Raw genomic sequence first — 14,349 nt, 5'->3', positions numbered from 1 at the left:
CTAAAGTACTCCTCTGAATTTGAGCTCTGTGCACTTGGAATCACATTTACATTGGTGCTATGGTTATGCGTGTCTGAAGGTTTTCAAGGGGATACTGTTGCCCTCTGTACTATTAATAATAAACATGGGACATCACATCTGAGAGGAGGGCAGGTGAAATCACTTGCACCCTCATCTGAATAATAGGCATTCCTTACATTGTTTCTTCCTAAGGTTAAGCATCTATAAGCATTGCCAAGGATAACCAACATCTCTGGAAAAAGAATGTGAATTACCATTTCGCAATGTGATCTTTAAGTAATATATCTCAATAAACAAGCGAATTAGTAGATGACAAGGAATCTGAGACAGCACAGAGGGCTTCATTCATCTCATTCTCGGTGCCCCTCAAAATCATTTGTAAAATGACATACTTTACCGCACATGACATACTTTAATTTTCCAAATCTATACTGCCACTTTATAGCTTAATCATCAAACTACCCTTATTTCATGTTCTTACACTCAAAACACGCCAGAAGTTACACAATGTCATTTGATTAATCTTTTTTCCAAACTAATAAATTCCTGCAAAGTGTTTGGATTGATCTATCCTACTCTTCATTTGGTAGTATTCTGATTAACCTGACAGGACATAAAGAGTTAAAGATTTCTGCCTAGGAAAAGAAAATATCAGGTTGTAGTAGGCAAAAGGTTATATTGCAATTAGCTGACTGCATATTTCCAAGTAAGTATGATCAAAGAAGTTTTGACTGAGGAAGCTATGTCAAAGCCTTTCATTTACACTCTTGTTAGGTTTTCCAAATCCAAGCTTCCCTTAACTGGCTATTTAATTAATATTTAAAAAGCCTTCCTTGTTCCCACTGAGCTCCTGCATGCTCTAAGGCTACAAGGAATGCTATGCATGTAATATCACCACCCCACACCAGACCTGCTTCTACCGTAAACAGCAAACTGTCTTTATGTGTCAGTGGCACTGGCAGCCCCGACTACTTCATTACCTAAAAAAAACTTCAATGCCAGCAGGTCAAATATTTACTAATACTGTGTGGAATGCCTGAAACCTCAGACATAAATAGATATGAAAATAAGCTTTTATATATATATATATATATATATATATATATATATATATATATATATATATATATATATATATATATATATATATATATATATATATATATATATATATATATATATATATATATATATAAACAATCACTCAGGGAATCTAAAACGAGAACTGAACAACAGGACTGCATACAGGAATAATGATGAGTACCAAACAAATCACCTTTGTCAATTTAACAAATGTCTGCACTGAAATTAATAAGCATGAAATGTTTAAACGAATTTGAACAAAAGCCACTTGACACACTTCACTCAATTAAAAAGATAAAAATAATAAACCCTCTTAGGACATTAGTAGGGCCAGCTACAATTTCAGTATTGAACATTAATGGATAGTACATATAGATATTTCCAAAGACTTTGATTCATTATGAATTGAGTCAGATGTCCATTAAAAATAAAAAAAACACATTTAATTAGAAGAGTCCATGATTGTGCCATACAATGTCACTTAATCAGTTGAACTTCCACTTTTAAATTCCTGAGTTCAGAATGAATAGCACATATTGTATAATACGAAGTCTCTCTACCAAAAAGCTAACCAAAGAACATTAACAGGTATCTAAATTAAATCATATAAATGTAGTTATGTATAGAGCATTTATATCATTTTGCAGATTTTTTATATCACTTTAGGGTGACATGGTGGTACATTGATCACTGCTGCCACCTCACAGATCTACCTTCCTGGGTTTAAATTCCAGTCACTGTTTGCATCACTTTGCACATTCTTCCAAAGATATGCAGGTTAGGTTAATTAATGATTCCAAACTGTCCAGAACTGAAAGGAGAAAAATGATTTTGTTCAGCTGTTACATTCAGGGTAAAATACAAAATTTTATGCCCTGATCAGCCATAATGGATATGGGAAAGCTGTATAGTCTGAAGCCCTTCATTTATTTTCATCAGGTAAGCCAATTTGTGGCACTGGAGAGTGATGAAGTATTGCATTTTCATCACACATGCAAGTAAAAATGTCACTATACTCTGCTCGTGTGACATTACTACTACTGCTGCTGCTGCCAGAATAGGTTCAGGCTCCTTGTGACTCTCAACTGGATAAAGACAGTCTGTTATGTTATTCATAGGTTATTTAAGCTGCTAAGTCAAAATACAAACTGCTAAAAATACCTACATCAAGGATGAGAATGTTACGTAATTTATACCATTTTATTTCTACTAACCACTGTGTATTTTTAAATACATATAACTCAATTGTATATATACTATAAATTCTGTAAGTGTAAACTCAGATATACTGTATACTGTGTACATATTGGGATGTAAGTCCATTGCAGGCTCATACCACCTATTTCTAATGTCAACAACTAACTTTAAATGTCAATAACTAATTTAATATGCACATTTTCGGTAGGCTGGAGGAATCTGGAATAAGCATGATAAGTGCAGAAGTATTCCAAGAATACTGGCAAATTTTATGCACTGATTTGCAAATGAAAGAACACTTACTGTAATACTGAACCATTTCATGCAGAACATTATAAGAAAAACAAAGGAGAAATATAAATGTCCACACACTTTGGAAATGAAAGTAAGAATTTCACTTTACTCTGCACATATGATAATACCATTACTATTACTACTACTACTGCTTTTACTACTAAATTTTTATTTCACCCTTAAGGGAAAATTTAGTCAGTACTGCAAAAGTTTATTTTGATGGAGCAAGGTTGGAAGGGTTCACTATCCATACCTGAGCTTGTTTTCAAAGTGAAGATTACTTTTTTGAAGACAGGAGCTGAAGCTCAGAAACACTTTTCCAATCCATGGAAAATTCTGCAGGAATAGTATAATTTACCAATTTTAATTACATTTGTTTCCTCTTAAATGCTTGTTGGATAGGCACAGATCGACTGTACAGTAACAACAATAATCTCAAATACCCAATAACACTCTCCTAGAACACATATACATATGTGGTCTGGAAAAGGAACAAATTACTTTCTCAAAGTCAAAAGCATGAAACACAGCTAGGATCACATGTAAGAGTAAAAGAAGGCAGGTCAAAATATTCAGTCATATGAAAAAGTTTGGGAACCCCTCTCAGCCTGCATAATAATTGACTCTATTTTCAACAAAAAAGATAACAGTGGTATGTCTTTCATTTCCTAGGAACATCTGAGTACTGGGGTGTTTTTTGGACAAAGATTTTTAGTGAAGCAGTATTTAGTTGTAAGAAATTAAATCAAATGTGAAAAACTGGCTGTGCAAAAAATTTGGGTACCCTTGTAATTCTGCTGATTTGATTGCATGTAACTGCTCAATACTGATTACTTGCAACACCAAATTGGTTGCATTAGCTTGTTAAGCCTTGAACTTCATAGACAGGTGTGTCCAATCCTGAGAAAAGGTATTTAAGGTGGTCAATTGCAAGTTGTGCTTCCCTTTGACTCTCCTCTGAAGTGTGACAGTATGGGATCTTCAAAACAACTCTCAAAAGATCTGAAAACAAAGACTGTTCAGTTTCATGGTTTAGGTTAAGGCTACAAAAAGCTATCTGAGAGGTTTAAACAGTCAGTTTCAACTGTAAGGAATGTAATCAGGAAATGGAAGGCCACAGGCACAGTTGCTGCTAAACCCAGCAGGTCTGGTAGGCCATGAAAAATACAGGAGTGGCATATGCGTAGGATTGTGAGAATGGTTACACACAACCCACAGATCACCTCCAAAGACCTGCAAGAACATCTTGTTGCAGATGGTATATCTGTACATCGTTCTACAATTCAGCGCAATTTGCACAAAGAACATCTGTATGGCAGGGTGATGATAAAGAAGCCCTTTCTGCACTCACGCCACAGACAGAGTCACTTGTTGTATGCAAATGCTCATTTAGACAAGCCAGATTCATTATGGAACAAAGTGTTTTGGACTGATGAGACAAAAATGGAGTTATTTAGTCATAACAAAAAGCTCTTTCCATGGCAAAAGAAGAACACCGCAGTCTAAGAAAAACACCTGCGACCTACTGTCAAATTTGGTGGAAGTTCCATCATGCTGTGCGGCTGTGTGGCTAGTTCAGGGACTGGGGCCCTTGTTAAAGTCGAGGGTCAGATGAATTCAACCCAATATCAACAAATTCTTCAGGATAATGTTCAAGCATCAGTCACAAAGTTAAAGTTACGCAGGGGTTGGATATTCCAACAGTTTAAAATCTACAACGGCATTCATGCAGAGGGAGAGGTACAATGTTCTGGAATGGCCGTCACAATCCCCTGACTTGAATAACATCAAAAATCTATGGAATGATTTGAAGGAGGCTGTCCATGTTCGGCAGCCATCAAATCTAACTGAACTGGAGAGATTTTGTATGGAAGAATGGTCAAAAATACCTCCATCCAGAATCCAGGCACTCATCAAAGGCTATAGGAGGCGTCTAGAGGTTTTTATATTTGAAAAAGGAGGCTCAACTAAATATTGATGTAATATATCTGTTTGGGTGCTCACATTTATGCACTTGTCTAATTTTGTTATGATGCATATTGCATATTTTCTGTTAATCCAATAAACTTAATGTCACTGCTGAAACACTACTGTTTCCATAAGGCATCGCATATATTAAAAGGAAGTTGCTACTTTGAAAGCTCAGCCAATGATAAACAAAAATCCAAAGAATTAAGAGGGTTTCCCAAACTTTTTCATATGACTATAAAGATAACATTTTATCCAACAAACTGTCTGATAAAACTATCAGAATGTAAGTTTGTAATTAGCATTGTGTAAAGGATCCATTTGCAACAACTTGCATTTCACAGGTTAAAGGAAACTGCACATTAAATAGCTGATATTTATTTATGCTTCATTTACCAAACACATATATTTTTATCCTGTTTTTAAATATAATTTAATTAATTACCTAATCGAGCACTTTGCAATTGTTTTGACAATTAAATTCATAAAATAAAATGAGCAACTAATTGATTCACTCCATATAAAAAAGTGCTATCATTGATTCTTTGCTGTAAATCAAACCCTGATACCAGTGAAGGATTGGAACAAAACATCAGTTTTGTTTGTGACATCTTTTCTGTTTATGGCCCAGTTTCTCTAGGGCTGCCAAACATGCTTGGTCTCTTTTGGTTGCAAAAGTTGAACTAACAGTAAAAAATCATAAATAGTACAAAATAAATAAGCAAATGGAAGCATATTCTTCTATGATACACATTTAAAAAGACACTTCATCTACACTTTCCTACAGAGATGAAAGAAGCAAATATAACAAGAGAGCACAAGACAGGGTGCTTCACCTCTTCCTTCACTAGGCTCCCATCCTCTCCATTCTCATAAGACTGTCACCAGGAGCTCACCCAGGCAGAATCAACAAATCCAGTGATTCAGCTATTTAAAATTCCGCAGTGATGATCTCAGAGGGATGTAAGAAGATCTGGGGAAGCTTTACACATTTTTGCCATTAGCTCAATGCCCTGCCCACCACCAGACCTCAGAACTCCCCCCAGCACATGTCAGATGGAAAAGCTGAGTTTGCAATACTGATCTTGTACTAAGATCTCAGGCATCCCCTGTCTAGACTTCTGTGTTCTTATACTACCAGCTGTGGGTGGTGGGGCGACTTTGGTGGGTGGTAGTGGTGGTGTTTGTTGGAGGGGTGTGCTGTGTAAACGGTTACTGTTAAGTATCACTTTGCCTTGATATCAATGTCATTCATAGGCAGAGAAAATCAGAAAAGAAGCTTCCACACATAACAGCAGAGGGATTGTGCTAGCCTGTCTGGAGGAATTCATCAGGCAAGGATTTCCTACGCCATTGAGTGGGATATATTTACAAAGATGACTCCTGATTAAATAGCTTGTCTCCAACTCACTCTGTCTATGTCCTTAATGGCCTTCTTTGAACATTTCAATAATTAGTCATACACTACAGGGTTTCCTTTGCGGTATATAGAAACGTCCAAGCAATCTTTCCCACCATTCATTAGAAAGTGTGTCTGACCCAACATTTTTAAGCTTATCTTTAAAGCAAAGTAAATCTGCTCCAAAAAGGGAAAAAATAAAAGGTTAATTGCTTCAGAGAGTATATTCACAGAATCAACGATTCACATAACAGACACACAGTGTATTTTTAACTGTGCAAAATTGAATTGCAGAAAAAACACCTATTCTTGCTGCTTATAAGCATTTCAGTTAAGTGGGTGGTATGTTTCCACTTTTAAATCTGCAGAATCAGAAATTTCAGTTCAGTTCATGTCAGTTTTTATACTTTTTCCTCCTTTTTCTTTCTATGTTTTATCTGTTCTCTCTATATAATGAGAACAAAGTGCAAGTTCCTGAGAAGCATTGCATAGTGAGACTATTCTTTCAATAAGAATAACAAAAAAATATTTTTAAGACGAACTGAGTACAACCCTTTTTCTACATGATACCACTATTAACCTAAAAATCAAAGGTTATATAGAACACAGCACCATTATTTTAAAAGTAAAAAGATGAGGATTCTTGGACTGTATTGTAATTTTAATTACAAAAGAAGATGTGATGCCTCCTGAAAAACACTTTGGATACCTCTAGAGAAGCTTTGTCAGTAGTTAATTGGAGCAACAGTAATTCAACAAAATTGAAACTTGTATGTAAAGCCTTCCCCTCATGAAATTATGGATGTGTGTTTTAAACTTTATTCGCTTTATTGCACTGTACAATCTCATTCACTTTCTTTTTCACCCCTGTCCTTTGGAAATCTAGGAAATCCAGTGTTGGGAAAATATTTTATTATAAATTGCTTCTATATAATCATTTTTAGTATTGCTTATATTTTGAACGATGGAGTCATTTTAAAAATAAAATGCCATTCAGCCAACAAACTCAGCTATGGCAGTCACCTAATTTCTTCAATAGAGCTCACCGTCAGAATGACTGTCTTATGCTGACATGAAGCAGTCTTTGTTTTTGATTGTTTTTAAAGCTGTTGGCATTATGTTAATATTACTTTAATAATCACTTTTACAATTTGTGAAATGTTAACTCAATCACTTAAATTTCAAGCACATTTTTATTTACTTAGAAAATAAGGATTTAGAGACTATAAATGGAGATTTACTGCAGTCGACCTAATTCAACGGGTCAAGAGTTAGCTTTTAATTAAGGAACTGGCTAGAATACAAATCTAAAGCAACTTCAGAGGTGTGAATAATAAGCTCGAAATCACTGACTGGAAGCGTCATTTCTCATTCATATTTAGTGAAAAAATATTGGCATTGGCATAACACAACATATAAGTGACTGAATAAAAGACAAACCTCTACACTGTTGGTCAGTGTATTGATGAATTTGAAGCCTGGGATTCTCTTATCACTACAGACAACACCAACATCCTCTGTATGTTTGCAATCAGAAACTCCAAAGCCATTAGAAGAGCACTGGGCCAATGTCTTCTCTTTTCCAGTGCAGTGGACATTGTCAAGCCAAATACGCCCTATTTAGAAAACGAGAAAGGTTATATTATATATTTAGAAAAGAGATCAAACTCATTATTATTAATTTATGGTAGACATACACCACAATAAGGACTCCTTATTAATGATTATAATGATCTATAAATTTGAAATTTCCATTTTTGCTTTACTTTTACTAAAATGGATACATAATGTCCAATCTTAAGTGGACTCACTTATGCAAATGAATGGGCACTAGCCAGATCTTAAAGAAGAAGTTATTGATTTTTCAAGTCATTTCTTCACGGTCATGGTATTTGGATTCATTTACCACAAAAGTACATGTCCTAATGATAAAAACAGAAACTTTAAAACTTTTTGAATACTGTACATTACCTTTGAAGTTGCAAAATTTTCATTTTAAGAACATGTGCCTATTTCTTTTCCAAAGTATCCTTGTGACAGCAAAAGTAAACCGTAAGAGATCATTTTAGGTAGAATGCCCAGAGGGGACTGGGCGGTATCATGGTCTGGAATCCCTACAGATTTTATTTTTTCTCCAGCCGTCTGGAGTTTTTTTGTTTTTTCTGTCCCCCCTGGCCATTGAACCTTACTCTTATTCGATGTTAATGTTGATTTATTTTTTTATAATTATGTCTTTCATTTTTCTATTCTTTAATATGTAAAGCACTTTGAGCTACTGTTTGTATGAAAATGTGCTATATAAATAAATGTTGTTGTATTTTTATCACAGATTCTCTGTAGTGTTTTCTATAGATAAGAATGGGTTTTCTGCTGGCTTTGCATTTTCTCCCTCATTTTGTCGTTTCTTATGTGTCCATTGCTTTGCTGTAGCTTCAGACTTAAAATTTTCCTGCTTTTGTCTCTGCAATTCTGTGTCATCAATAGTTAAGTGTCTTACAAAAAATGATGCTCTTCACTAAAATGTGATAAGTGTCTGATAGAGCTTTCTGTATGCCCTTCAATAATCTGATTTGATTATGAATTCTTGATTTACAGTGTGTGCCAGTTCTGGTAGCACATGCATACACAGTGGTTTAACAACAGATACACATTCAAACTCATTATTTTTTTTCCCTAAATATCATCTCATTTACATTTATGTCCCTGCTTGTATTAGTCCTTCCATCAATAGCCTTGTGCAATCTGAGATGCATATCAGCTTCAAATAAAGAAAACGGATTATTTATTGTTACATTTTCATACATTGTTGGGTCTGTAATGAGTATGCCATCTTCCAGCATTGTAGGCTTCCCCTACAGTTTGCTCTTTCCACCCTGTACTGTCTCCATTTTTCTCCAATTGGAAACTCGCTCAACCATTATAATAATTACTCCAAACTGTGTAAAAAAGACTGTTGGTAGATATTTCTCAACCCCATAATATAAATGAGATAGCTCTGGGCTATGATTCACAGCAATTTTAAATCTTTAAATTATTTTTAGTACATGTAGTGAAAGAGTGTAAGTGATTATAAGAGTGATATTTTTTAGTGATTATTACCTAATTGACTACAACACACAGACAGCAATTCACATCTGAGCATCATCATTTGATACATGACAATTGTAACAGCTGGAAGAAAGTAGGTTTTGTGGTGAAAAGGAGGACCTATAGGAAATCATGCCCCTGAGATGAAAAGGTTGTCAGATGGCCAGCAAGGTAAACTGCAGGCTTGTCTCATTTTAACTCACAAAAATGTTTTGTTTTTAGCTGCGTTCGCATATCATGTGTGAAGCACCTATTGCTAAATTAGATTGTCTCTCTTTTCACAAGAAACAACTCAGCCCCACATGGACCAATTTTGTTGAGATGTGACACTCTTATTGTTCTGAGAACTTTTTTGAGTTCAATTTTCACTCAGATATGTCACACAGATCACACTGTACAAAGCTTTAAAATTTCTACATTTCCAATTGATAAGCATAGGCAAATCTGTACACTCACCCATCTTAAAACAGAGAAACGTTTCTTTACAACTTCAACTAGAAATATACCAAATTGTATATTACTCATCTGACAGCCACTCTGATGCCTAATGTAAGTTAGTCGGACACCGTGGAAGGCAGCCGTGTGTGCAAACATCAGAGCACTTCTCCTGCTGCTTTAGATACGTTAACCATTAGAATACAAAAAAAGTCACTTCTGTGGAAATAAATGGAAGAGGAAAGCAATCATGTAAGCATACATAAGACTGAATTGATTGAACAATATTGTCTGCAGATTATTATTGTAAATAACCAACATTAACAGCCTGCAGCTAAATGGGGTTTGAACTAATTAACACAGGAAAGGTGCAACTGACCTAACGTACTGTATATCAATTTAAATTGGGTTTAGAAATGCACATTGGCATCAGGATGTAGGAAGCTTCAGTGGCTTAAGCCCCAGATCTTTCAGACTCAGGTGTACATGAACATTCATGGCAAGACCTTAATCTTCTTGCCCATTGTGTACTATTCGTATTCCCATTATACAATACTTTGGCTCCTTACCAAGCTTTTACTTGCATAATTTAAACAAATTTCTGTGTTTTAACTAATATTGATAGCTAGATGGAGATTCTGAAAAACATATTTAGGTTCTTTTTCTCCTTTTACTGGAGAATACTGATACTGATTTTAAGCTAGTATTGGTCATTTGGTATAAATATATTTTTTCAATTGCTAATGGATACAACCCCATTGGGTATACTTTCAAAAATGTCATGTTTAAGAAAATGGAACAATAATTAGTCACAGACACTCCACCATTGACACACTCACCAATCAATGCTGTTTTTGCGTCACTTTGCATCATTGCAATCTGCCCTGAATGAAAGCTATTGACCTACCACAAATTAAATAGCAAATATTTTAATGTAATCTGCTAACACATTTAGTTGCTTTCTATTATCACTATAACCTTAGAATATGACTCATTATTATAAAATTATTCAATAAATATAAATATAATAACTGACTCAGGGATTAAATAAATAATAAAAATAAAACTTTCATATCAGTTAGTCGCTGAATGCACATGAATGTTACACCACACGTACATTGTCTAACCTGTTTTTCCATTCCAAAACAACATTGATATGCTGTTTTACCATATATATGCAATACTTGATAACCTCTTTGATGTAAAATTTACATATTTCTGTAAGTTTTAATGCTTTCATTTTCACGTTTGGGCTCATCCCCCATTATGTCCATTTTAAAACACAAGAACAAGTTAAGTGCTTATTAAAATAAAAAAAATGCTTCACTTTAGAACATAATTTCACATGCAAAATTAATATATAAGGGTGGCGCAGTGGCGCTGCTGCTCAGGTCCTCCTTGCATGGAGTTTGCATGTTCTCCCCGTGTCTGCATGGGTTTCCTCTGGGTACTCCGGTTTCCTCCCATAGTCCAAAGACATGTAAGTTAGGTGCATTGGCGATTCTAAATTGTGCTTGGTGTGTTGGGGGTGTGTGTGCGCCCTGTGGTGGGCTGGCGGCCTGCCAAGGGTTTGTTTCCTGTCTTGGCTGGAACTGGCTCCAGCAGACCCCTGTGGCCCCGTAATTAGGATATAGCAGGTCGGATAATTGATGGATGGATGGAAATTAATATATACCATGATTGTGAACAAATAACTGACTTTAAAAAACTTATCCACTTAAGCTGGTAGAATATTGCAAAAAGACTTCAGACTGTCCAGTTCTATCCAAATCTGTTGTCTTTCCTCTTTTGCAAAGACATAATTACCATTTACAGCTAAACCAAGACTAATATCGTAATAGACTAATTAGTGATTATTCGTGGGTTCTGCCTCATTAAAATCAACTCATCTCAAGTAATGGTTGTCCTTCATTCTTATCTGCAAGGAACATAAGGCCACTTATTTGTGAAGACACCAGTAATTCTGGCTTTTCTCTCATGTGTTTGCTTTCATTTCATTTTTGAATGCAGCCCAAGCCCTCCACTTTATCTAGATGTATTGGAGTAAATCCCAGAGCTGCCTTGCACTACTGAAAAGCTTATGTTATTTTTACAGATAATTCTGGAAAGGGCACATAAGCCATTAGCCCAGGAGCGACAGGTACTTCATAGATATGATGCAGTTTGGGAAGATGCCCTGTCAGGTTGTGAAAACTGGAAATTTAAATGCAAAAATACAGAAAAGTTGCATAAAGAAGTGCTTCTGGTATCTTCTAGTTTTATTAGCCTGAGACTTTTTTATCTTGTGAGTAGGCTCCTTAATACAGTTAGGAATGCTAAGTCTACTTTCTTATATCACCTTCAACTATGTAATTACACCAGATCTAACCCAAGTGAGACATCTGGTTGTGAAAAGACAGAAAGACTAGAAATCCATAAGGCACAAATGCTGGAATGTTGCATAAAGAAATGCCAGTTGTATCCTCTGACTTCATTAGAATCCATTTTTTATCTTGGGAATATGCTCCTCAATAAAGTTAGGACTGCTAGACCTACTTTTTTACACAGTAATCATGCAAGATCTAACACAAGTGCAATTTTTTTATTATGAAACGGCAGACAGAGGACAGCAAAACTTCCTCAGAGCTTCATCTTGACATGCAAGTGAAAAGCCACATTTCAACTCCCAGAAGCCCTGTAATAATGATAGAGTAGATATTACCTTCTCCTCTTCCATACTTGGAAGCAGCCGACCAGGACACAGCTTCCACATACCCCAACTCTCTGCAAACCACCTGGGCTGCGTGGATGGAAAAGTCATCATCACAGACTGTGCCCCACTCTCCATTGTAGAAAACTTCTACTCGGCCTTCATTGTGTTTGCGTTTCTCCCCTGCCAGTCGCAGCTGAATTTTTGGAATGTCTTGTGGCACCTGAGGAGCTTGGTATTGCTCTATTTCATGATAGCTCTCACCATACGGCCAGTTCTCATACTGGGCATAGCACAGAAGTCTGAACTCTCCACCCAGGCAAATCAGGAAAATGGAAAAGCAGAAGAGACTTCGAGGCATTATGGTTGGACTTTGGGGGTTTTGTTGAAGGAAAATGCACAAGGTCCTAGACAACAAGAAAATCATGTTAGACTACTACATCATACCCACAGTGGGCTTCAGTGGCACTACTCTTTTAGATAAAGTTTATGCACCATTGTAAATGAACATAATACAATTATCAATATATCTTAACAATAGGTATCACTGGCACATAGCTGAGCAAAATATCTAAATATGTTAGCTGTTTTCTTCTGTTTTCAATATGTAGTATTATAGCGAATGCAGGTCTAAAACAATTACTGCATTTGCAGAGGTGGTACTGACCTGATATATTGGGGCAGAACAAAGTGGACAGTAGTTCCTCTATATTTAATAGAGGAAATTTGTGATGGTGAAGATGAAAGTGGTTAACATTTGAAAGGCACCGTTGCCTTATCAGACTCATTCTACACTTGAACGAATCACTTAACCTATCTCTACTTTTGTTTGTAAATGTCTAAGTTTGTAAAAATCCTTTGGATACTATTCACTACAAAAAAAGCTGTACATTAAAATAAATGTTACATTTTGTTCTTTGGGTTTCAAAACGATTTACTGGGGAATGGTGTGCCCAGTTCACTGTTGACAAATAAATTGCTAACTGAAAGCAATAATGCATCCTTGTATAAAAGTGATGTATCCTATGGTTCTTTTGTCATTCTTAGGATTCATTTTCCTACTCTGTATATGCAATGAACCTCTAAACACTACAAGAAAGGTAGCATTTACAGAAAGCCCTTGCAGCACTCAGTGAAATCTCAGATATGGCTAACCCTGTGGTCTGTATCCACACTGCAGGGGAAATGTCTTACAATGGGAATCTAGTAGTCATTACCTCAAAGGTAGAAGCCAAACTAATTTGTTAAGATGACCTAAGACCAGTCCATGGCACTCTTTGCTATTCAAGCTGTAAACCAGTCCAGTCATAGTTAGTAGTAGTAAAAACAGATATCACAAGAGATGCCAAAATGAAGTCTCGTCACTGCAAGCCATCAGTACATGATGCAAAACATTACCTGCTGACTCAAGAAAGGGGGAAAAGTCTCCAAAGACAACAAAGCAAGATCACTATGAGTCTTATTAGATTTTAGTGTGAACTTCAGATATGACTTCTTCTGTACAGTCACGCTCTCTGTTAGATAGATAGATAGATAGATAGATAGATAGATAGATAGATAGATAGATAGATAGATAGATAGATAGATAGATAGATAGATACTTTATTAATCCCAAGGGGAAATTCACATAATCCAGCAGCAGTATACTGATACAAAAAAACAATATTAAATTAAATAATAATAAAAATGCATGCAAAAGCAGACAATAATTTTAAATAATGTTAGTATTTACTCCCCCAGATAGAATTGAAGAGTCGCATAGTGTGAGGGAGGAACGATCTCCTCAGTCTGTTGTTGGTTTTCATGCAAACCCACCCACTGTTTTGAGTTTAGCTATTTTTTTTGTGCCTAAGTTTAGTGTCTTGGAAAAATGCCACTATCCTATTAGTGAGCTTAGAATAATAAAAAAAACAGTGACGTTGATGATGGACATAATGCAGGTTTGAAGTCAAGCTTAACTTGGACATGTTTGGACTCAAACAAAATGATAAAGGAGAACCAGCCAGAAAAAGTTTTTTGTTGGTATTGTTCCAAAAGGTACTCATTTAATTCTTACATATGAGCAATTATTGGACACACTTAAAATATGATCACCTCAGTGCTTTTGTTCAGTTCGTTCCCTCTCCTTTCTCATCTGCCTCACAATCAACATCATGGACACAATATTTATGATTCA

General features: G+C 35.7%; 1 protein-coding gene across 1 annotated transcript in view; it reads right to left on the bottom strand.

The window, feature by feature from the left end:
• Positions 1-14,349, bottom strand: part of LOC120538888 (lysyl oxidase homolog 2B-like) — a 113,239-nt gene that overhangs the window by 82,745 nt on the left and 16,145 nt on the right. Inside the window, exons 2-3 of the mRNA XM_039768470.1 lie at positions 12,186-12,580; positions 7,403-7,578 (exon numbers count right to left, since the gene is read on the bottom strand). Coding sequence (XP_039624404.1) covers positions 7,403-7,578; positions 12,186-12,534 — 525 coding nt within the window. The 5' untranslated portion in view covers positions 12,535-12,580. The remainder of the gene's footprint in view (positions 1-7,402; positions 7,579-12,185; positions 12,581-14,349) is intronic.

This window comes from Polypterus senegalus, chromosome 11 (assembly GCF_016835505.1).
Source record: "Polypterus senegalus isolate Bchr_013 chromosome 11, ASM1683550v1, whole genome shotgun sequence".
Classification (NCBI taxonomy): domain Eukaryota; kingdom Metazoa; phylum Chordata; class Cladistia; order Polypteriformes; family Polypteridae; genus Polypterus; species Polypterus senegalus.
Note: the sequence above shows the minus strand (reverse complement) of the source record. Positions and strands in the feature narration are given on the sequence as shown.